Source organism: Rhinichthys klamathensis, unplaced genomic scaffold (assembly GCF_029890125.1).
Source record: "Rhinichthys klamathensis goyatoka isolate OS25496 unplaced genomic scaffold, OSU_Roscu_1.1 h1tg000121l_1, whole genome shotgun sequence".
Lineage (NCBI taxonomy): Eukaryota > Metazoa > Chordata > Actinopteri > Cypriniformes > Leuciscidae > Rhinichthys > Rhinichthys klamathensis.
The window spans coordinates 685,918-709,120 of NW_026606658.1; the positions used below are offsets into that span (position 1 = coordinate 685,918).

Here is a 23,203-nt window from a genome sequence, read left to right on the forward strand (position 1 = left end):
ACATACAAGGGTAGGAATGCTAAATATATTCCCAAATGAAAAAGTAAATTAAAGAAACGATCCTGAGGCAAAAAGCAACTCTTGAAAATTAGCAATTACACCTCTCAACAAAAACATTTAACAACCCCTTGAGGAACAAACAAACCCAAAAGGCAAAAAAACACATCAATTCAGTAATAAAACCTGAACTGAGACAAACTCCAAAATAATAGTTTTTAAAAATCATACAAATGTACTCATAAAGTATTATGTAAATGAATACTCAAAACTGTAACAAAAAGATCTCAAGAGGTGAATAAGGGACCCCACTCCTTAGTGAAATGATCATTTCTCACTGGAGCCACAGAACTTTATTGAATGAGGAGATGGCGTCCTCAACTTCTTTATTATTGAACATTAGCATTACGCGCATACTTGGCTGTTTGACGATATACATCATTACCATGATATAAGTCTATCGTTAGAGATTTTGCTATATCATGGTGTGTAAAAATATAGCACTATTGACACTTCAGAGTGATGAAATGCATGAATGACGATATAAAGAGCGGGCCATGCTTGATGTTAAAAAAAGAACTATACCGTAAGTGCAATATAAAAAGAGTTATAATCACAATATCCTGAAAAAGAACTCGGTGCGGTGCTCATGCAGACTGGCGCACACAGAAAGCTGCCTCGCTCAGAAGGTGATCGCGAATTTATGATGCGCTCGGTGTTAAAAAGTGTTATTAAGCACAATAAGCAGTGAAACTCAATGCGCAGCACGGGCTGACTGACACACAGGGAAAAAGCACGTCTCTCAGGATGCGATCGCGAATTCAGTTCTCTTTCACGTTTTATTCACCATGTTACCGTGAATATGGTCATATCACCAACCCCTAGTCGGCACCAATGCAAGTAAAATTTGACGGTTCTCTGTACCAATTTCTGTACCATAACAAAAACTATTGAAACTATTTAAAAATTAAAAATATACAATTTAATTAGTTCATTATTAATGCTAATAAGTAAATAAACCTCAAAAACAGCATGTTTCCCTCAAATAATTTTCAGTTAAGTAAACATTAAAAAGGTCAAGTGAAAAGTTAGTAATAAAATGAAGAACAAAGGACTTTGTTTCTATGGTTTTCACTGTCAATCACAGCACTTTCAGATTCAGTTCTGCACTTAAATACGTTTGTCACTCCCAAAAAATTGCAGCATGCAGTTAGCAGCCCTAAAAATAAAACTTTTCTTTAAATTGTTATATACCGAAAGTGAGCAAAGAGCACTCCCTCCATAATCACTGAAGTTGTCAATCACTTCAGTTCAGCGCAATCTCACGGAGTTCCACACTGATGCTCCCCTTTTAAACAAAAACCTGTCTACGCTGCATAATCAATCTCATATTTGCATAATCTTTACACTTTGTTGGTTGTAATGAAAGGATTAATGAGCACTCATTCTACGACCTCACTTTAAACAAAAACTCAGGCGTTTTGAGCAGCATTGAGGGGATTCTGAATAACAAACACGTCTGATTTATCATTATGTTAATGCACTTAACAGACATGTCTGTGATTGGCTACAATGCTCAATGCTGCAAAAAATAGAAATAGAAATATTTGCCGCTCTTCACAGAATGATCATAAAAATATTCACGGGAGCATTTGAAAGCAGCAAACTATCAGCTGCTTTTCAAGGGGAGTGAAATTGGCTTACCGTCTATATGAGCTAAACTTTTAACATTATCATGAAATTCATGATATTCCCAAAGAACATCAGCAAAATATTGCTAATAATCCATGTATGACCTATCCATTCCACTCAATGCCAGAACTGACCGATAAGAATGATTGGTGTTTTCCAATAAAGACTGTTAGTATAACTGCCTAGTCCTGTGTGCTTACTGGACTGTTCCAAATGTATTATATACCAATTATATACATAGCACTATATTTAACAGAACAAATCAAACAAACTGTTTAGGGCTGTTTTCACCCACACAAAGGATTTTAAATGCACAATGCACTACGTGGTTGTCACAGTTATGCTACACTGGACCGCAGAAGTGTGTGTGTGTGTGTGTGTGTGTGTTGGAGAGGGATCTGGAGGAGAATTCTTGCGGATGAGCCCGCTCCCGCTCCCGCTCCCATAGCCCCTCATCTGGAGGAGGAGAAACACACCAGGGTGAGGCGGTCCAAGTATGTTTGTAATCCTGAGAGGAAGCAGGCAGGAGCAAGTACAGGAGGCAAAGCTTTGACTTGCTTCCCAGAAAATAAGGTTCACAGACAGCAGTCTGAGACACCTGGCATCGGTTCACATTTAGCACATAGGCTTTTCATCAAAGGCTATTTACGCTGTATTATCTGCATGGAGATTCCCTCTGGAGAAACCTGAGATTAAGAGTCTGCTCAAAAAGCGCATTGGGGTCACCCCTACTTGGGATTGAACCTGAAGTTTTGTGTTACATGTAGGGGTGTTACAATTGGTTCGATACACTATACTGATCTCACAACATGATACTTTAAACAAAACCAAAAAAGTTAAAAGGTTTGTAACTTTTGGCTTTTCTAACAGTAAAAAAATAAAACTGCATGTATTTTGCAGAAGAACATTGTTTTGGTTGTGCTTTGGCTCCGAGTGACAGTGCGGATGAATATGACCCTTCACAACAGATAATGCATTACAATGCATTATCAGTGCATTATCTGTTAGAGAGCTACACATGGCAATTTATTCATTCAATAAAATACCTTTATTAGGAACACCATACTAATACTGTGTTTGACCCCCTTTCGCCTTCAGAACTGCCTTAATTCTACGTGGCATTGATTCAACAAGGTGCTGAAAGCATTCTTTAGAAATGTTGGCCCATATTGATAGAATAGCATCTTGCAGTTGATGAAGATTTGTGGGATGCACATCCAGGGCACGAAGCTCCCGTTCCACAACATCCCAAAGATGCTCTATTGGGTTGAGATCTGGTAACTGTGGGGGCCATTTTAGTACAGTGAACTCATTGTTATGTTCAATAAACCAATTTGAAATGATTCAAGCTTTGTGACATGGTGCATTATCCTGCTGGAATTAGCCATCAGAGGATGGGTACATGGTGGCCATAAAGGGATGGACATGGTCAGAAACAATGCTCAGGTAGGCCTTGGCATTTAAACGATGCCCAATTGGCACTAAGAGGCCTAAAGTGTGCCAAGAAAACATCCCCCACACCATTACACCACCACCACCAGCCTGCACAGTGGTAACAAGGCATGATGGATCCATGTTCTCATTCTGTTTACGCCAAATTCTGACTCTACCATCTGAATGTCTCAACAGAAATCGAGACTCATCAGACCAGGCAACATTTTTCCAGTCTTCAACTGTCCAATTTTGGTGAGCTCTTGCAAATTGCAGCCTCTTTTTCCTATTTGTAGTGGAGATGAGTGGTACCCGGTGGGGTCTTCTGCTGTTGTAGCCCATCCGCCTCAAGGTTGTGCGTGTTGTGGCTTCACAAATGCTTTGCTGCATACCTCGGTTGTAACGAGTGGTTATTTCAGTCAAAGTTGCTCTTCTATCAGCTTGAATCAGTCGGCCCATTCTCCTCTGACCTCTAGCATCAACAAGGCATTTTCGCCCACAGGACTGCCGCATACTGGATGTTTTTCCCTTTTCACACCATTCTTTGTAAACCCTAGAAATGGTTGTATGTGAAAATCCCAGTAACTGAGCAGATTGTGAAATACTCAGACTGGCCGTCTGGCACCAACAACCATGCCACGCTCAAAACACGCTCTTTCTTCCCATTCTGACATTCAGTTTGGAGTTCAGGAGATCGTCTTGACCAGGACCACACCCCTAAATGCATTGAAGCAACTGCCATGTGATTGGTTGATTAGATAATTGCATTAATGGGAAATTGAACAGGTGTTCCTAATAATCCTTTAGGTGAGTGTATATATGCAATTTCCTGCAAGAACCATCCTGACAGGTCTAAAATATAAACACTTATAATAGCCTTGCCATAGTAAGACAAAAACATGTTAAAAATGTATTGACTCATTGTGGTAATTTTGAACAAAAAAGTAACAGTGTACCTTTAAAATGGGAAGGTTATTTTAGTTGTTACTTATAAGACATATGATAAACAGCAAAAAAAAAAAAAAAATACTGTTCATAAAAATGCTACAACTGGTATTACATCAGGAATGGGCTTAAATAGACTTGGACTAAATAGACAAGAATAGAAATATTCATGATTGTGATTGGCTGAAAATACATAAATAAAATATTCCTTTCCCACTCACTCGTAAGCCACGTAAGATAGGTTTGTTCATAGTATTAATTACAACTGTTCCCAGAAGACTAATCCCACAACTGTTCCCTCTTTTTCTACAAGCTTACTAAGCGTGTCTCAGAGATTTGCCACTGAAATGTTTTGCGTCGGCCTTTCTGGCAGCAAGAACAGAGGTTAGAATATCCAGCAACGTTTGATGATCATACATCAAAAGTGCACAACAATTTGGAATCAAAAGAAACAGTAGAAAGAGCGAAAAGAGGGAGAGGAGGCGCGACAGACGGCAGACCATCCACAGGCGCCATCTTTTCTCATTCGCATCAGCGGATGCAACATACTGTACAAAAAGGTTTTCGCGATCAGAACCCTCGTCTGCCATTGGTTGAACAAATAGATATTGCTATCATTTAAGACAATCTTGCCAATGTCGTAAAACTTGTTATAATGGTAACCAAACAGTTTTGGTTCACTAAATATTGTCTTTTATTTTTCACAGAAGACAGTAATGACATAATTGTGAGTAAATGACAATGAATATTTAATTTTTTAATTTTTAAATGGAGTATCCCTTTAAGAATGTCTTATAGCTGTTTTTTGCATATAAGCAAACTACGATGTTAACAAAAGGCAAATGAATATGATGGATCCAGGTGAAAAAGCTGTCTACAATATAGCTGATGAAAAAAAAATAAGGAGAAAACAGCATTTTCAAGCCTTGAAGGTAATGTTCGTTGTATCCATAATCAAATAGGATTTAATAGGTTATTAAGGCATACTGAGAAAGCCATGTTTGATCTGAAATTGAATTTTACTCATGTCTGAGAGGAGCACAAGCAGATTCTGGCACTCTGCATGGAATATTTTCTTGCTTTCATCTTTTCTCCTTTTTATTTTTGAAAGCTGAAGTAAAACTGGATCAGTCACCTCCAGCCCCATCTCAAAGTTGTGTTTTGTCCAGACAAAAGAGAGAGAGAGACAGAGAGAGAGAGAGAGAGAGAGAGAGAGAGAGAGAGAGAGAGAGAGAGAGAGAGAGAGAGAGAGAGAGAGAGAGAGAGAGAGAGAGAGAGAGAGAGAGAGAGAGAGAGAGAGAGAGAGAGAGAGAGAGAGAGAGAGAGAGAGAGAGAGAGAGAGAGAGAGAGAGAGAGAGAGAGAGAGAGAGAGAGAGAGAGAGAGAGAGACAACATGAGTGTTTCACACTGAACCAACATTGCCCTCATCTGGAAAGAGGAAGTATGCAGGGGATGAATCAAAAGAATAGAAATCCCATTTAATCCCATAGAAGTCCAGAATAATGTGCTTACAAGTGTAGCATGTCTCCACAGCACAAAGACGGTAAAGTGATAGATTACCATCATAATTTACAGTTTCAAAGTCGTCTTTTCAAAGGCAAAGTCATATGGCCAATATTTAAACGATTGATTAAAATTAAATGATTAAAACGGTCTCACATCTGCACCAAACCACTAGACAACAGAGCTGTAGTCAAGGCAAATTACCTCAATGATGCCATCTGTCCACAGCACAAATCCTCAAAGGCCTACATCCTTTGTTTAGATGTAGTATGCAAAAATATGCAAAACGTATAGTTAAAGAAACAGTTCACTCAAAAATTAATGTTCTGTCATTACAGATATTTAAAATATTAATAATCATTACTTATTGACCTTCATGTTGTTCCAAAACAGTCTGTTGTAGAAACAAAAAGATAATTTTTGAAGAATCTTCATCCATTCATACAACAAAGTTCATAGTGACCACAGGTAACAAAGCAGTCGTATGGCTTCAGAAGACATAGGACGAGGCACACGACACCATTCAACTACCATTCAAAATTTGGGGGTCACTAAGATTTTTTTAATGCTTTTTAAAGAAGTCGATTATGCTCACCAAGGCTGCACTTATTTAAACAGTAATGCTGTGAAATATTATTACAATTTAAAATAACCTCTTTTTTAAAGCATTTTAAAATTATTTCTTCCTGTGATTGAGTTTAAACATGAACCTTCAGAAACCATTTTAATATGCTGATTTAGCTAAAGAAACTTTTCTTATTATCAACATTAAAAACAGTTGTCCATGTTAACATTTTTGTGGAACCATGATACTTTTTTTCATGAAATGGTAACCTTTTGTAACAATGTAAAAGTCTATAATGTCACTTTTGATCAATTTATTGCTTTTTTGCTGAATAAAGTATTCATTTCTTTTTTTTATTTTATCTTACTGACCCCAAACTTTGAAACAGTAGTGTAAATGTTCTCTCTTTTTTTGGAGCTTGATGGTTTTATTGAAAAGAGCTGTGTGAAGATAAGATTATTCAATTCTTCAACAGCATAGAGGTTTGAAATTAGGTCAATAAATGAGTACAAATGACGATTATTTTAGGGTGAACGATCCCTTTAAATTAGTATAAACCATGTTTCAGTACAGTTGTAACTTTCAAAAAAAAATAAAAAAAAATAAAGATCAAATCTCTGGACAATGATATCTTAGGTCGACTCACCAATGGTCATGGACTCTGGAAGGCCAGGGGTCGGCAGAACACTGGTCACGGGAGAAATCTGCGCTGGTGAGTCGGGCTCCATGCTAAGACAGCCAATAACACAGACAATAAGCATTAGTCTTCAAAGAAAATCTCATTTAAAAAAAAAAAAAGTGTTCTTTTGTATCAGATACCTAAATTGGAGTTGGCTTTGTTTTTCACTGTCAGTTGGTGGGCTTGAGCTCTCCTTCGGTCCATGAAATTCGACATTTTCAACTGAACTACCAGCTGAAAGTACAAAAATAGCACATTTCTCTATGCCAATATTGTACTCACACATTACACACTCAATTAATTAGTGCTACATTTAAGTTAAACTCATCCATTTGAACAATCAGAAGACATAAAAATGCCAGCCACATCTATGTGGACTCAAACATGAAAACACAGCAAGATGTCCCTGAATGAGCACAGTGTCTGACAGGATGTGGGTCTGACCTTGTTGTGTATAGGGCTCGCTGGAGGCCAGAGGTATGAGAATGTGCGAGTTGTCATTGTCATTATCTGCGATGATTTGCCTTGGACTCCATGTAGAAACACTGGATAAACTCCCCACAACCAACCTATGCAGAGCAGAATGTTATAATCAAACCTTACGAAAATGATTTGATATCACCTTATATGTTATTTATCAAACCAAATGAAAAATGTTTCCTCTCTCATTTGTAAAATGTGGTATAGTAGCAGTTATTTCTTATGCATCTGTGTTTCTCACAGATGTTTTTTCTAAGATTTACTTTAGGTTCTAAATAATGGCTTAGAATACACTCAGACACATTCTCTCTCACAAACATACAAAATGTGTAGCAGTTATTTCTATTAAATGATTTTGCCTTAGTTACTGGGTTTCCATTAAAAAAAAAATTTTTTACTGCCTTTTCCTTATTTTGTCACACGTAAAAACAATCCCTAAATTGAACTGAGATAGATGGGTGCCCTTAGTGAAAATTTTATCGCAAAAAATATTAAATTGAACTGCAAAGTCATGAACATTTTAAAAGCCTTCCTGATGTAAATTATATACATTTCATTTACTATAGTAATTAACACTGAAACAAAAATTTATGCAAAAAGCACAAATTACTTGTTTAAGACTTGAAACCTCGAGGACTTGCAACTTGACTTGGACTTGCCTGTCTTGACTCGGGACTTGACTTGGGACTTGAATGCAAAGACTCGAGACTTACTTTTGACTTTTGAAAGCAAGACTTTAGCTGTTCGAAATCGCCCCCTATACCCTCATTCACTATTCCCTACATTACTCCACTAATATAGTCCACTTGAAGTATTGAATGAAATGAGTGAGCGAATTCGGACACTGAATGTGCATAGTTTGTGCTTGCCGTTTAATAATCATTTGAAATGTAGCAAACTGGCAGCTCCAGTAGTAATGAAAAGATTTTTCTTGAATTGTGTCATGGAAACTAGCATGTATAAACCTTAATTAAACAATTTAATGATCAATTAAAAAGGAAATTATAACTGTATGATATTACGCTGTACCCACATTGGACCAGCGGTTTGGAAAATGGGTGGATGAATAATTCAGCTGCGGGCGCCATCTTCTGGCGAGACCCGGGAATTTATTCGGCACGACCCTCACAGTGCATTATGGGTATTCTCTGGCCGTTGAGTGTACATCAGCTGTACACCCGTTATTGCGGTGCATTATCAGATTGAATGAGTGCACTCAATGTCCACTATGGTTTCAGACACCACTACAAATGGCTGTCCCCTCAAATAGTGCCCAATCTATTGGTATAAGGGGCGATTTCGGGAACAGCTTTTAAGTAAACTCACCGCTCCCCATTCCCATGATCCTCTTGTGGGGGCTCCTGCCTGCTCTTTCCATAAATGTCATCATCTTCCTCCTCCTCATTGTCAATGCTCTTGGTATCGGGCAGCACTCCATTCTCTGTGGGCGTTTCGCCCCATCTCACAATCCCAGGCTCAGTCAGGCCATTATGAATGGGAGAGGTAGAATCCGGAGGGTCCACAGCCTCCTCAGAACTCATATGACCCATCGTACTCTTTCTGAGACTCTTCACAACGTCCTCAACAGCCTCGTCCTCATCTTCCGCACCCACGTCCAAGTCATCGTCAAACGAGATTATGTTTGTGATCTTCTTTTTACGTCTACGCTCTTTTCTTAAACCGGAATCTAAAATGCAATTAAATCAATAATATAAGGGTAACTAAACAATGGCAACTGAATCTCAATCATCAATTGAATACATCACAATAATATTCATTAGTAGAAGAACAGGAAATAAAACACACTCTCACAAAAAAAAAGAGCACAAATCATATCTTTAAGGATACAACAGCATGTCAGTGGGGTAGTACCCATAAAGGGACATCTTTACTGTACCTTTACACCGAAAAGCAAGTCATAGTCGTAACTTACAGATACTCCCGATAAACTTGAAGCAAAATCGAAGAACTCGTTTGATGCCATTTTGATCAATCAGGCCAAAATGAAGTTCATTTGAAATTTGTTTTAGGAGTTCGAAACATCTTTCCAAAGCGAACTATCAGGAAAATTTCACTCTGGCTGGTAAACACCTGGTTCCATTGGTCTGTAGCGATTACATAATAGGTAGGCGTATTTTGGGGCTCTGCTTTCATTCCTTACGCCTTCAGTCTGTCACGGTCAGATGCAAGTAAAAACATGAACACACTGGAGAGCTGCTTTATAGTAGAAATTAAGGTTGTAATTCTAATTGAAAGCCACACTGACACTATTTTTGTCAGCAAACATATCCACATCGCTATGATCGGATACTTTCTTGTGTTTATTTTGTTTTAGATAGAAAAGCTTGCAGCACATATTTACATATTCATCTAAATGCCGCTCTCAGCAACGTGGGCGGCGTTGGGATATTCACTCAACAGTACACCCCTGAAAAAGTATTTCAAACTTCTTTTGACCCCCAAGTGAAAACAGAAAAGAACTTCACAGTGAGTATATAGTGGCCTTAAGGGTGCATATTTGTACCTTAGAGTAGTGATAAGGTACAAAGTTGTCTCTTTAAGGTTACAACCCCAGTGACAAGCTATTGTACCCCCAAAAGTAAAAATTTTGCACTTTTTTTTTTTTGCCAGTGCATGTGTAATTATTATATAGCATGTGATTCAAGAACCTGCAGAAGTGCTGCGGGGCAAGACAGGCAGTGGGTCTGATGGAGCATCGGAGCGAGGGATGAAACCAGGAACCACCGCAGTGGCAGTGCCGATTTCCCGCAGAAGTGTGCTGACACCTTGAGTAGACTCTTTCCACAAACTGCTCATGCCCTGTGTGGACTCCTTAAGCAGGTGGGAGACAGACGGTCCCACACGGGCCTGGCCATTTAGGTCCGTGTTGTCAATGTTGATGGCAAACAGGATGGAATTGAGCCCTGATGACACATACACTGAATTGACACTTGCACAAGGAAGGATGCCAAGCTATACTTTATAACGTTATGCAAACTAACAGAAGCAAATGGTAAATATCTTACTGTAATATTACCTGCAGCCATAGTGGGAAGCATACTGGCTCTCTCCTCATCCAGGACAAAAGCCCAGTCTTCATAGAAGGCACTATATATGAGGGAGAAATATGAACATTAATTTATTTTCACACAAGTTAAAATTTCTTAAGCCCCGTTCACACCGCCAGAGACTTTGGAGGGAAAAGACTAAATATAAATGGAATCAGTACATAAAATGCTTAATATTAAAGATGAACGAGAAACAGCAAATGCTCTTTGTCATCACAGCTATTTATAAGAGTCGAAAGCGTCAGTCTATCTGGGTTCACGATACCATTCAGGCTTGGAGTGAGCACGGCGAGTACCACTGTCTTATGCAGGAGCAGCGGCTGGATGAGGTCCGGGAAGTTGTTAACTGCTAAAATGAACTTCTCCATCTTGTCGCCAACAAAATACTACAGGATGTAGTGACTGATGGATAACATGCGCTCCACTGACTCACTCCACTCAACTCCTCTCTTAATTTGCAACGATCACTTTGCTCGTGTCGCCAGAAATCACCAGTTCTAGTGATGGGCCGATCATGAACGATTTGAACAAATCTTTAATATGACTCGGGAACAACGAGTTGTCTCAGAGAGTGATTCATTCATTTTGTGTTGTCCGCACATGAGCAACATCCTATGGGTTCTGTACAGGAAAGTCTTTGGCTGCATCAGAAATCCCATACTTCCCTACTACATAGTAGGCGAAAAGTGTATGTGACAAAAAAAGTATGTCCGAATTCACAGTACTCATAAAAGAGTAGGCAAAAAAGTACCCGGATGACCCAAGATTCTGAAGTGTGCATACGATAAACACTCTACTATCCCATGAGGCCATGGAAAAGGATTTGTGGATGGCAGTGAAGTGAGTGACGCAACTGGCACTGGTACAGTAGGTCACATGATAATGAAAACATGGCGAATGTAGGAAAGTCCGGTTTACATTCATACTATATAGAACATGGCTTTTTTTAACGGTCATGAAGTAATTACTTATTCAAAATAAGTAACTACTCAAAAGAGTATGCGATTTTGAACACAGCCACCGGGTCCGAGTCGTTCGTTCATCACATGACAGCCCCATAGGTTAAGGCATTGCAGTCTGCCCCTGAAAAATAAATGATTAGATACCCTCCCGAATCTTCGGGTCTGAGTCATTTGTTCTTTTGTTACGTGACGTGACAGCCGTATTGGATGCAGAAATTAGTTAATAATTCCCAACTGTAAGAGTAAAGGGAGGTTTGTAAGGTTACAAACAAGCGCATAGTTAGGTTTTTTTTTTTTACTCTTACAGTTAAGTGATGCATTTCTGGTCTCAAATTTCTTACAATTAATAAATTTGTGAATTTCTGTCATGATGGTTCTTTTCCATAACATTGAATGTGGTAATGAAGAGTTGGCTGTCGAACGACTCGGACCTGATGACTTTAGAAGACATCACCAAGGCTCGCCTTGATCGGCCCGACGGTCAAAAGTAACTCCTAAACCGTCCGTTGCAGACCCAAGTGTCTTGTATCATTGGAACCCTTGGCTCGAACAGAACAGGACGCATGTCTCGGATTTGATGGTCACGAAATTTTTGAAAAACCTACTTTTGCATACTAGTCCAAGGTTTTTTGCCCGATCTGACCCAAACCTAAGATTCTCTGGAATCTGACTGTCAATAGTGATCAGAAAAAAGACATTTAGAGTGGGCGAGGTCGGGGTGTACTAAATTGGCTATAACTCTTGCACGGAATGAGACAATTTTAACCAAGTCGGTACAACTGTGTATGGGCTCAGTCTGTGGTTACGTGAAAAAGAACGTGGTCACTGCCACTTGGTGGCGCTGTAAAATGAAAAAACAACAAAATTGCGGAGACTCTAAAGGTGAACTAATAATTTCGGTTTCCGCTACAGACTGCATACATGACAATAGAACGAACGACTCGGATCGGGAGGGGAGGAGAACTAATAGACTGCTAAGCAATGAATTAACCAATTCTATTTCTCATCATTTGGCCTTTGCTGCATTATAGTTTTTCTTATTCGAAATGTGATCAACATTTGCTAAAGTAGAAGCGTTGGGGAATTTGGCAATTAACATGTAACATTTAAATTATATTCTACCGAACTTCCCATCACTAGCCAGTTCTCTATTTAAATGAATTGGATCATGTCACTTTGTCACTGCGTGTCACTGGTGGTGTAAACGGGGCTTGTAACTGATATGTAACAAAAAACAACAAGGACAATAAACAAAAAAAGACATCCAAAACCAAGAATCATGGGTGTCTTTACCCAAGACGGGCATTATCTGCCAGCAACATGTGTAGATAACGCTCTAGCGAGTGTTCGTTCAGGGCACAGCGAAGCCATGCCCGGCCCCGGCCCAGCTCAGATGTGATATTCCGCAGAGAGTAGAAGCGCTGCAACTCATGACGGTTGAGGTGCTCCTTCACATAAAACCAGAACGTCAGCTCTGAAACACACAAGAGAGTCTGTTTGAACTGCCACAGCAATGTTCTCAGTTCCCCATTATAGACAATAGAGATAGATAATATCACAGAAGTTCTATAAGGAGGTCATTTTGTGAATCAGAATTTTGGAGGTAAAGAAAAGGTCAGTGATACTTATTCTTAAAATCCTCATGGTTGAGAGAAAAGAAAATTAAAATAAATGTTTTCACTGGAAATTTTTTTTTTTGACACTGAGTAGAAGATCATTTGAAACTTTTCTTTCTGTATTCATATTACTTTGGACATTTTTTGGGGGGGGGAATTATCCATTGCTGGTTTTAGCCTCAGTTTGGATCAAAAGAAAATTGTTCTAGTCTGACATTGAAGTTGTTCAGCCGTTTTCAAATGTTAAATGTTTCAAAAGTTTACAAATGGTCACTTAGGGCTGAGGTAGTCATACTCGTCTGGACTCGGGATACAGGGTGGTGCAGCCTAGTGTTTAAAGATCTGGGCTGGAAACTAAGAGATTGTGGGTTCTGATGTGATCATTTTACTTGCAAAATAATAAATGTAAATAACTTAACTTACTTATTAACTCAAAACATTATTAAAGCTCCAGTCCGTAACTTTTTTAAGTTAAAAATAATCCAAAATAATTATATAAAAAAAAACTTATTCTGCCAGTGGTCAAAACTATCTGCTTGCCATAGCTAGATTCAAAACGGTTAGCTTGTAAAAATGATTTTAATTCCAGTGGTACTGGTGGGTTTCCGCGGGAAATTCTGTATGACAGTATCCACACAGCGCGGTGACTGACAGCACCACTCGCCTCAAAACACTGTGTTCATCCGCGCTGTTTCATGCCGATTTACAACCCACGTAAAGATGATAATTCCGCGAATCACTGCAGTTACAGATTTCGAACAGAGAGATGGCGACAAAGAGGAAAAGCTACGGACTGCAGCTTTAATAACAGCTAAAAGTGTTTCCCACGGGATTGTGTGAGACTGTGGGGGGCAACAGACTATATAGATGCTTTTGGTTTTATCTGGTTTGACAGATGCCAAACCAAATGATGCAAAACCCAACGTCAAATACATTATGAAGCTGTGGCGGGACAGATTAGACTGTGGCATCATTTGGAAACAATGGCTAAATATTATTTACATATTTAATACCATTCAAAAGTATGGGCTCAGTGAGATTTGTTTTTTTGAAAGAAGGTTTTTTTATCCTCACCAAGGCTGCATTTATTTGATCAAAAATACAGTAAAACAGCAAAATTTTGAAATATTATTACAAATTAAATATATATATATATATATATATATATATATATATATATATATATTGATATTTATGAAAAAAAATTCAAATGTCTTTTATTCCTGTAATGGAAAAGAAACAGGCATTACTCAGTGTCAGTGGTCTTTCAGAAATAATTCTAATATGCTGATTTGGGGCTCAAGAAATATTTATTATTATTATTATAAATGTTGAAAACAGAAAATAAACAGCATTTACTTGAAACTGAAATGTTTTGTAACATTATAAATGTTTTTACTGTCACTTTTGATCAATTCAATGCATCCAACCTGAATGAATGAATGAAAGTATTAATGTGTGTGTGTGTATATATAATAGAGGGGGGAAACATCCTCAAGATAAAACTTGACACAATAGTTTATGCATGAACTCAGTGAATTTTTTCAACCATGTTCAGTTTCGACTAGAGTTCATCAAGTACATTATTTATGATATCTCAGAATCTTATAACATCACTCAAAATTTCCCCACTATTTTCTGGATGGCAATCAACTTTCTACTCTACAAAAACTAAAAGTACTCACTGTCAGCATTGATTCATAGTATCACTCTTAGTTCTGCTGTTAATTTTAAACAGCTCAAAACCACAACAGGTGCAGAGACTAACCTCAGAAAATCCTTGTTTCTCTTTTTTGCCATTTTTACAGGGCTTGTTGCATAACCATCTGGTTTCATAAACAGTATCAGCACCTGGTTTTCCTGTATGAGCACTCATAAGCATCTGTTTCCTCTATGGACAACCCATAACACGGCATATGTTCTTTGTTACTAGGGAAATCTCTCAGGCAATGTCTCTCAGGGGTACCAACTAAGACAAACTCATTAAGTAGCCCAAAGAGTTCACCAAGTAAAGGCTTGGAAAAACACTTCTTTTCACCGTGTTCTTCTTTCTGGTCAAAAACTGAATGACAGAAAACAAGGTACCTGCTTCAGTTTTACTGCTAAATCCAGCAGCATGTTTAATGGCCGCTGCTGTGAGCGCTAAACCGCGACTTTTCCTCAAGCCGTGTTGAAATACCGCTTCAAACTGGGCACACAGGCATATGACTCTGAAAACAAACAGCAAAGGAGGACAAAAAGACCAGCAAAATAAAATACGATTCAGCATAATCTTATCAAACTATTTCAGACTTATAACATAAACAGATAATATTTGGATGGAGTATTCTTCCCACCTGCTATCAGAATCTGAGGCAATCTCCTTCCTGCCACCAAAGCGAATTTGGCACTGAGAAGATAATAATTGTTTAAAGCAAGGAATGGTCCGTCTTTAACATTATTTTATTACAAAATACTTAACATCATTCAAACAGTTGGAAATGTTAAACTTTTATATGCATTATATATCTTTTTCAAGGATTGCTGCAGTACCTTCATGAGCACCTGGACAAATATTATTAATATTTAGGCCTAAGCATCTGATCTGCCATTGTTACTAAACTCACTAAATACAACAGCTGGTGAATGGGAGAAAGATAAACAATTTCCTGCATTCAAAATATAATAACATGGCTCGATAGGGCATGATGTAGCAGTGCAGTGTTCGTTCACGAAAGGCATCCTGACAATAAAAAAAATCGAAACGGTTTTATACTTCTTTCTAGCCCAATAGATTAAAACAGATAGCCGTATGATATTACCGACACTGAGCAAACATCATGCAAAATAAGTGATCATTTCTGTCATTAATGGTCTTCCCTGGCCTGATTTATAACAACTTCTTTCCTCGTTGTTTGAAGCCAGCATTGTCAAAGAGGAAGTGTTTTGCACAAATAAGTTATTAATAGTCAATTAAACAAGTCAATGTCACCTTACCTGTTTAACTGCATCAAGAAGTCTCTCTAACAGGTTTTGTCTTTTCAGGTCATTTTGCTGCGCGCCTGTAAGGTACAGTGTCCTGAAATATTACTGTTTGAATTGACCTCACTTAACAATATAAACACTTAAAATAAACACGTCAAAATCACAGTGCATGAAATGATTAACATATGTTATGTGACTGCACAGAAACAGAACATGCAGCAGTTCTCAGTGGTGTAGGCACTATCTATCTGAATATATTAATCTGATCCCTTCTTCACACACACATACATATGCATATATACACACACACATTGTATATTCCTGCCCAGCCAAAAAAAAGTTGCTGTTTGGATTTAAATATTAAAGGGTTAGTTCACCCAAAAATAAAAATGATGTCATTAATGACTCACCCTCATGTCGTCCCAAGCCCGTAAGACCTCCGTTCATCTTCAGAACACAGTTTAATATATTTTAGATTTAGTCCGAGAGCTTTTTGTCCCTCCATTGAAAATGTATACACATACTGCCCTTGTCCAGAAAGGAAATAGAGACATCATCAAAGTAGTCCATGTGACATCAGTGGGTTAGTTGGAATGTTTTGTTTTGAAGCATCGAAAATACATTTTGGTCCAAAAATAACAAAAACTACAACTTTATTCAGCATTGTATTCTCTTCCGGTTCTGTTGTCAATCCGCGTTCACGAGTCCGCAGTGACGACGTAAGACCCTGCTGACGTGTATCTGGTGCGTCCGTGTATTTTGGTTCAAATAAATATGGCTGGGCAAAAAAATGCAAGTCTTCCTCTGTGTCAAAATCCTTAGACATGTTTGCGAAGATTGTTTTGTTTACAGCGTGCGTCTCCCTCAGACTGTAAACGAAGCACGGGCGCACCAGACACACGTCAGCAGCGTCTTACGTCAGCAGCGTCACTGAACGCGGCTCGACAACAGAACCGGAAGAGAATACAATGCTGAATAAAGTCGTAGTTTTTGTTATTTTTGGACCAAAATGTATTTTCGATGCTTCAAAACATTCCAACTAACCCACTGATGTCACATGGACTAGTTTGATGATGTCTTTATTTCCTTTCTGGACAAGGACCGTATACCGTACATACATTTTCAATGGAGGGACAGAAATCTCTCGGACTAAATCTAAAATATCTTAAACTGTGTTCCGAAGATGAACGGAGGTCTTACGGGCCTCACATTACGGGTCTTACATTTTTGGGTAAACACCCTTTAAGAGCAATGAATGCTTATGACTGCATCATTATTGCAGTAATTATTAGGCTATGTTTCTAGCATGTTAAAATTGATGCACATATTTATGGAAATAACATCACAACATTTATTTCCATCAAGAGATGCATCATTTTCTGGTCAAGATCTTGTATTGTAAGAGTCCATCACTCTGTAAAGTCTCCTCCAGCACATCCCAAAGACTTTCAGTTTCATGTATGAAAGTGATTCTTCATGCTCACTACCAACCATTCTTTCACAATTTGAGCCTGATGAATCGTGACATTGTCATCCTGGAGTATGGCCATGATGTGTCTTCCTAAATGGTTGTTTAAGATATAAAAAGCTACACACTCCATCAGTTAGGTTTAGAAGAACTGCTGCCAAACATATAACATGCTAGAAACATAATAAATCACTGCAATAATGATCTAATCATAAACTTTTAAGGATTTGACAATTTAAATCCAAACAGCGACTTTTTTTGGGCCGTGCAGTGTATTATATTTATCTATACACACCCCCACACACACACAAAACAGTAACGTTAAGTTCTGCTCCTTGAATCTGATATATAGTGTTTGGAAACATCAGTCTTAGAATGCAGTCACACATTTGACATGCCCTGTCAAAACTGCAGATAAAGAACTTAGTAAGTAGTTCCAGCTACTGTAGAAAAGCAGATTGCCTGTAATCACAAAGACCACATTTTGGTCCTATAATTCACTTGTTTTTAAAGTGTATGACATATTGTAGGATTTACATATTCCCACCGCAATGACACAGACTGGATGTTTTGAAACCTCAGACTACCTAACAAACAACATTATTAGATAACAATTTATGTGTTCCAAACAAATAAACAATTAAACAGCAGGAATATTTCACCTCACATTTGCAAGTTGCAACTCACCGTTCATCCTGAAAATCCCGATAAAACGGTTTGGCAAGCGACATGAATCGCAGTTGAGTCGGTCCCAAAAAGTTTCAGATTAATCCCAAGTGATATTTAACAGCATTATTTACATTTTAAATCGTTCTCCATAGTTTCATTTGCAGAGCATTTAAGCCGTACAGTACAACCGAGGCCTAGCTCAGACAACACTAGCACTTTAAAGCCGTTTAATGCATCACAACTATGAAGACGTTGTTTATGGAGTATCGTAAGGGTTTATTGTCCAGCATAAATTAACTGTTTCTACCCAGTTAAGCTCTTGTATCGTTGTGCTAACGAGAGCTGGCTAATGCCAATGCACAGCGCTCGTGTCAGTCACATGACATTGACTTGGTGTCACGTGGCAGCAACATTGTCACGTGGGTCAAAACTATAATAGGCTACAAAATTATACAGAAATAAAAGTATTTAGAAGTCGTTCAACAGTGGTTGCTGACATTTTCGTAAGTTTGAAATTCTGATTCAAAGGGACGTTTCACCCAAAAATGAAAACTGTCATTATTTAGCATACTCACCCGCGTGAAACACAAAAGGTAATGTTAAGCAGAATGTTAGGAACTTACCACCTCCGTCGCCTTCTCATCATTGCATATTTTTTCCATACAGTGAAAGTGAATGGTGACTGAGAATATTGTGCAGATCTTTTTGAGAGAGAGAGAAAGGGCATCGGCTACAGGCTTTGGGAGGGGGAAACATAAGGGTGAGTAAATAATGGCAGAATTTCATTTTCATGGGTGAACTATCCCTTTTGCATAAATGCCATGTATTTTTTTTCTGTCTTGAAGTATATTTACATATACTGTTATTTAATAAGACTACAATTTAAGTAGGCTAACACATTTTAATTTAACAAAGATACAGCAAAAATTTGTACTGGTTTTGCATTGATAAATATGTGTAAGAGTGAAACTGAGACGTAAAACATTTGGACAAAGCATGTTGAAAATTGTTTACATTCACTGATATATTACACCTAAATAACAGAGATGTTCAAGTTTTGACAGTCAAATGCCATCCTGTGTTCAAGTCCTGTGTTCATTATTAGTGCATCCAGCTGTCCATTTCAAATTACAATGAGAATTTTATCCAGTCTGAACAGAGTAATGGTGAGATTATGTGCAGTTTTCAGAGTCTGCTGCTGTTATACAAGTTCCATGCGGTTTCCTCCATATATGACAGGTGTACACTGGTAAGCTTGTACTGTCTTTGCGGTAACCAGCAATGTGGTACCTTCCTCAGTGGATGGAAGAGGCAGGTTGGAGTTGTAGTGATGTTGATTCAATCCATCTGGTAAATCAGTCGTAGCTTCATTCGTATCTTCAGATTGCTCTGTGACATCCGAACCTCTCTCACTGTCAGATGTCTTTTGTTCTTGACCTATCGCTGTGTGATATTTCATTGACTTAATAAGGATTTGTTTGCCACACAAGTAATGTCATTATAAGCTACTGGCTACTAGTATAAATATAGTTAGATATATAATTTACAATGCATTTAAAATGAAAATAATCTATATTACATATTATTATATTACATATTATTCTGTTGTTGTTGTTTTCAGATGTAATGTCATACAACATGAAATCAAGTACAGTAAACTAACCAAATGCATGCACAATGTACTAAAATTTTAACCAAATTGTCTACATTCATAACATATCAAAATTCTTTCAGCAATATACCTTTCATGATGATGGGCTTACAGGTTTTTCTGCGTATAACTCGCAGAATAATGGTCAGTGCAGTGAAAGCTCCCAGGAACACAAAAAACACAATCAAAATGAAACGGATGTTTTGATTGTTTTCAACTTCATTTACTGGTACTGAAAAGGACACAATAAGACACTGAATAAGAGAACAACATAAGACATACATTGTGGACTTTGATACAGTTCTTTTAAGGAAAGGTACGTTTTCAAACCTTTTGCAGAATTTTCAAAGAGTTTGATATTTAAATAACTGGAGACTATTGCTTTTTTTTTTTTTACTCCTCTGATGAAGCTATTAAATGGATATTTTATGCATTTATATGTACATTATTTCACAAGACAAAATAATACATCGATTCTTTATACACAACCAGATAATTTGTGTATAATGAGTCTTGTAGTATATATATATATATATATATATTGAACATTAAATAATGTTATATAGCCTTTTCAAGGCAGGATGAATCTGTTTAAAAAATCTGACAATTTACTGATTCTGCAAGGAGTATGTAAAATAACCATAACTGTTACTGTTATGTTTATCCATTAAATTATGTAATGTGCTTGTTCTAAGTCTAATGTCAAAAAGTTTTAAATCAGAAATAAAACAATACTTACTTGAGGTACAAAATGTTTTGCAAATATTTGGTGGGGAGTTGCATCTAATGGAGCAATGTTGACACTCCTCAAGAAGTCCATCGTAATAAGAATTCTTTGCACATTTTCCCTCAGCACAAATAATCATGTAAAGCAGCCATATAAAGAGAATCATCTTCCACTGAGGTGTTGGAAGTCACTGAACTTACACAACAGTCAACATTTTATGAAGCCTAGTATGTAAATATGTCTTAAGAAGGGGATGTCCCTGAGCTATGACACTTTTGTCTTTTACATTTGGGATCAGTTGAAATTTTAGTCAAATTTTTTTCATGACAAAAACTGAACTATCGTCATCAACCACATACTTTTGTTTAGTTAAATAACTATTAATACTACCATTTGTTTTATCTTAATAGACTCTTAAAAATTCAGAAGAACCTTTAATATCAATGGAACCTTTTCAATGCACAAAAGGCTGGGGAAAATATAGGTTCTTCTGATTATTAAAATGTTATTCACACTCAGAAAACAAATAGTTGTTTCTTTGGGGAATCAAAAATGGTTTTTCCATGGCATCGCTGGGAAACCCCCCTTTTAAAACCTTGTTTTTTAGAAATGAAGTGACAGCGTTCTTCTTTTTCAAATAAAACTATAATACAAGAGTAATAAATGTTCTAAAATTATTTTAATTGCAATGGTCTGTATACACAACAAAATAATGTTATCCTGATACTATAAACATAGAAAACCAAGCACTGCTTATTAGACATATTGTCAACAAATTAGTACAAATTTCACAAATACACAACCAGTAAATAACAATCAAGCATATTTGATTAGCATATTATATAATATTATCAGTATAAGTTAACAATGTAATGCATTAGCTAACTAACAATGAGCAATATATTAAAGCATTTATGAATCTTTTTTTTTATGTTGGTAAAAGTCGAATTGTTTATTGTTTGTTCATGTTAGTTCACATTGCATTAACAAATGCGGTAACACTTTACAATAAGGTTTCATTCGTTCACATTAATGTATTAACTAACATGAACTAACAATTAGCAATACATTTGTTACAATATTTATTAATCTTTGGTAATGTTAGTTAATAAATCCAGCTTTTCATTGTTTGTTCATGCTAGTTCACAGTGCATTACCTAATGTTAACACAAATACAAGTTTTGATTTTAATAATGTATTAGTAAATGTTGAGATTAACAATAACTTGTATTAATAAATGCGGTAGAATTATTGTTCATTATTAGTTCATGTTAACTAAAGTATTTAACTAATAAAGCCTTATTGTAAAGTGTTACCACAAATATTTTTCATTCTTAATTAGTTAACCAGCCAACTAATGTTAACAAAAAGCCATCATATTGTAAAACGTTACCATATTAAATAATAGAAAAATATTTGAGTTCAGTCATTAAAAGAACAATCTTTAAATATATTTATATATGAACAATTATACATCAATGTAGCTGAAGAACACTGATGATCTTAAAGATCTATAAAGCACTTCTAAAGGCAAGTCATTAAGCAGCATGAATGCAGTTGTGGAGAGGAGGGTCTTCCAGCAGAGCACTCTGGGAATAAAGATGCAAATCAGAGCCTGACACTCAAAGTCGAGCAAAGTTTGCTGTGTGGTATAAAAGATAAGTCTTATTTGATTCTCTGTCCTGGCCAATAGGATTCCACCTAAAGACCAGAATGCTATAAATGATTAACAAAGTCAAACGAAAATAAAAAAAGATCATGCTTATAGATGATAACATGAAAGATGGCTAGTTTCCATTGCATTATACAAGTTTGTATTCTTTAAAACACCTTTAGGGTATTATTAGCATTACCTGTACTATGTTATATCACTAAAGGATCTCGGTTCAGGTGGTTGGTCGTCTCAGTTGGCTGTGTATTCAGATAGGAGCTCATGGCAATGGTAACAGGTTGATCTGCCCTGGCCGTGCGGTTTTCATGAGAGCCTCCAGGCTGAGTGTTGATTCTTCCATTTCTCCTGAGGGAATTCCTCAGTCCGTTGGAAAGCCTGCTTGAGACTTTACGCATAACGCCTGAAATTCCTTTAGTGCGTTTGTACTGAGCAATGTCATCCTCCAGCTCTTCAGGAGGCACTTCAATATTCCCAGTGTACCAAAACACCCACCAGATAAGACTCAGGAAAATGATCACAGCTCCAGCGTATATTAAAAAGTCATGGAAAAAGATGTCCCAAAACACCCCAGCTAGGAGGACAAAAAGTCCAAAAATGTCATGAAAAACAGCAAACCAAAAGGCACATTTACAACGTCCAACTCCTGGATACTTTTTCTCCATATCCGTAATTTTATATTGGTGTCCCTTTTTATTGAAACATATATCGCTAGACACCAGCTCGTCTATTCAGATCCATCTAAAGAAAACTAGTGCTAAAAGTACACACTGCGTGAAACATGACGCACACCTTTACAGATGATGTTCAAAGTACACTGAAGTGAATAAACCTTGATGTTCAGCTGTAAACCAGTGCTTTTATCAGGATCACAAACCTGAAGATAAATCAAGATAACAGACATGCTCTGACGAGTCAATTATATTTGCATGCAAGTTTTTAATGTGACGTCTTTGACTATTTCTCTAATTCTAGACCATCTGCCTTTTGTGTTTTACATGTTCTTTTATGATCAATGTCCAGACCACACCGAGCACAGCAAACATCAGCCCAACTGAAAGACACAATGGGCCCACTTCATCATTCACATGCATCAAGTCTCTAGGCTTACTACCAA

At 37.3% G+C, this 23,203-nt stretch overlaps 3 protein-coding genes across 3 annotated transcripts in view; all 3 read right to left on the reverse strand.

Annotated features, from left to right (window-relative positions):
• snx29 (sorting nexin 29) overlaps nt 1–18,433 on the reverse strand; it is a 121,952-nt gene extending 103,519 nt beyond the window's left edge. Inside the window, exons 1-11 of the mRNA XM_056255418.1 lie at nt 18,058–18,433; nt 15,915–15,979; nt 15,275–15,327; nt 15,024–15,148; nt 12,616–12,796; nt 10,330–10,400; nt 9,962–10,216; nt 8,619–8,979; nt 7,257–7,381; nt 6,953–7,046; nt 6,780–6,862 (exon numbers count right to left, since the gene is read on the reverse strand). Of these exons, the coding sequence (XP_056111393.1) occupies nt 6,780–6,862; nt 6,953–7,046; nt 7,257–7,381; nt 8,619–8,979; nt 9,962–10,216; nt 10,330–10,400; nt 12,616–12,796; nt 15,024–15,148; nt 15,275–15,327; nt 15,915–15,979; nt 18,058–18,064 (1,420 nt within the window). The 5' untranslated portion in view covers nt 18,065–18,433. The remainder of the gene's footprint in view (nt 1–6,779; nt 6,863–6,952; nt 7,047–7,256; nt 7,382–8,618; nt 8,980–9,961; nt 10,217–10,329; nt 10,401–12,615; nt 12,797–15,023; nt 15,149–15,274; nt 15,328–15,914; nt 15,980–18,057) is intronic.
• A 475-nt stretch (nt 18,434–18,908) lies between these two features.
• On the reverse strand, nt 18,909–20,694 carry LOC130088591 (tumor necrosis factor receptor superfamily member 17). The gene is made up of 3 exons (XM_056255420.1): nt 20,430–20,694; nt 19,782–19,922; nt 18,909–19,482 (listed from the first exon to the last, which is right to left on the reverse strand). Exons 1-3 carry the CDS (start codon nt 20,581–20,583, stop codon nt 19,241–19,243), a joined length of 537 nt encoding a protein of 178 aa, XP_056111395.1. The 5' UTR covers nt 20,584–20,694; the 3' UTR covers nt 18,909–19,240.
• A 1,275-nt stretch (nt 20,695–21,969) lies between these two features.
• On the reverse strand, nt 21,970–22,891 carry LOC130088551 (transmembrane protein 238-like). The gene has a single exon (XM_056255358.1). It carries the CDS (start codon nt 22,749–22,751, stop codon nt 22,281–22,283), a length of 471 nt encoding a protein of 156 aa, XP_056111333.1. The 5' UTR covers nt 22,752–22,891; the 3' UTR covers nt 21,970–22,280.
• Between the last annotated feature and the right edge of the window lie 312 nt (nt 22,892–23,203).

Excerpts from the sequence above, each read along its gene's own strand:
- LOC130088591 (XM_056255420.1), bottom strand. The coding sequence starts at position 20,583 with ATGATTCTCTTTATATGGCTGCTTTACATGATTATTTGTGCTGAGGGA. Across the intron at positions 19,923-20,429 it reads CAAAACATTTTGTACCTCAA|TACCAGTAAATGAAGTTGAA; the intron begins GTAAGTATTGTT and ends TGTCCTTTTCAG. Across the intron at positions 19,483-19,781 it reads TAAGCCCATCATCATGAAAG|CGATAGGTCAAGAACAAAAG; the intron begins GTATATTGCTGA and ends AATATCACACAG.
- LOC130088551 (XM_056255358.1), bottom strand. The coding sequence starts at position 22,751 with ATGGAGAAAAAGTATCCAGGAGTTGGACGTTGTAAATGTGCCTTTTGG.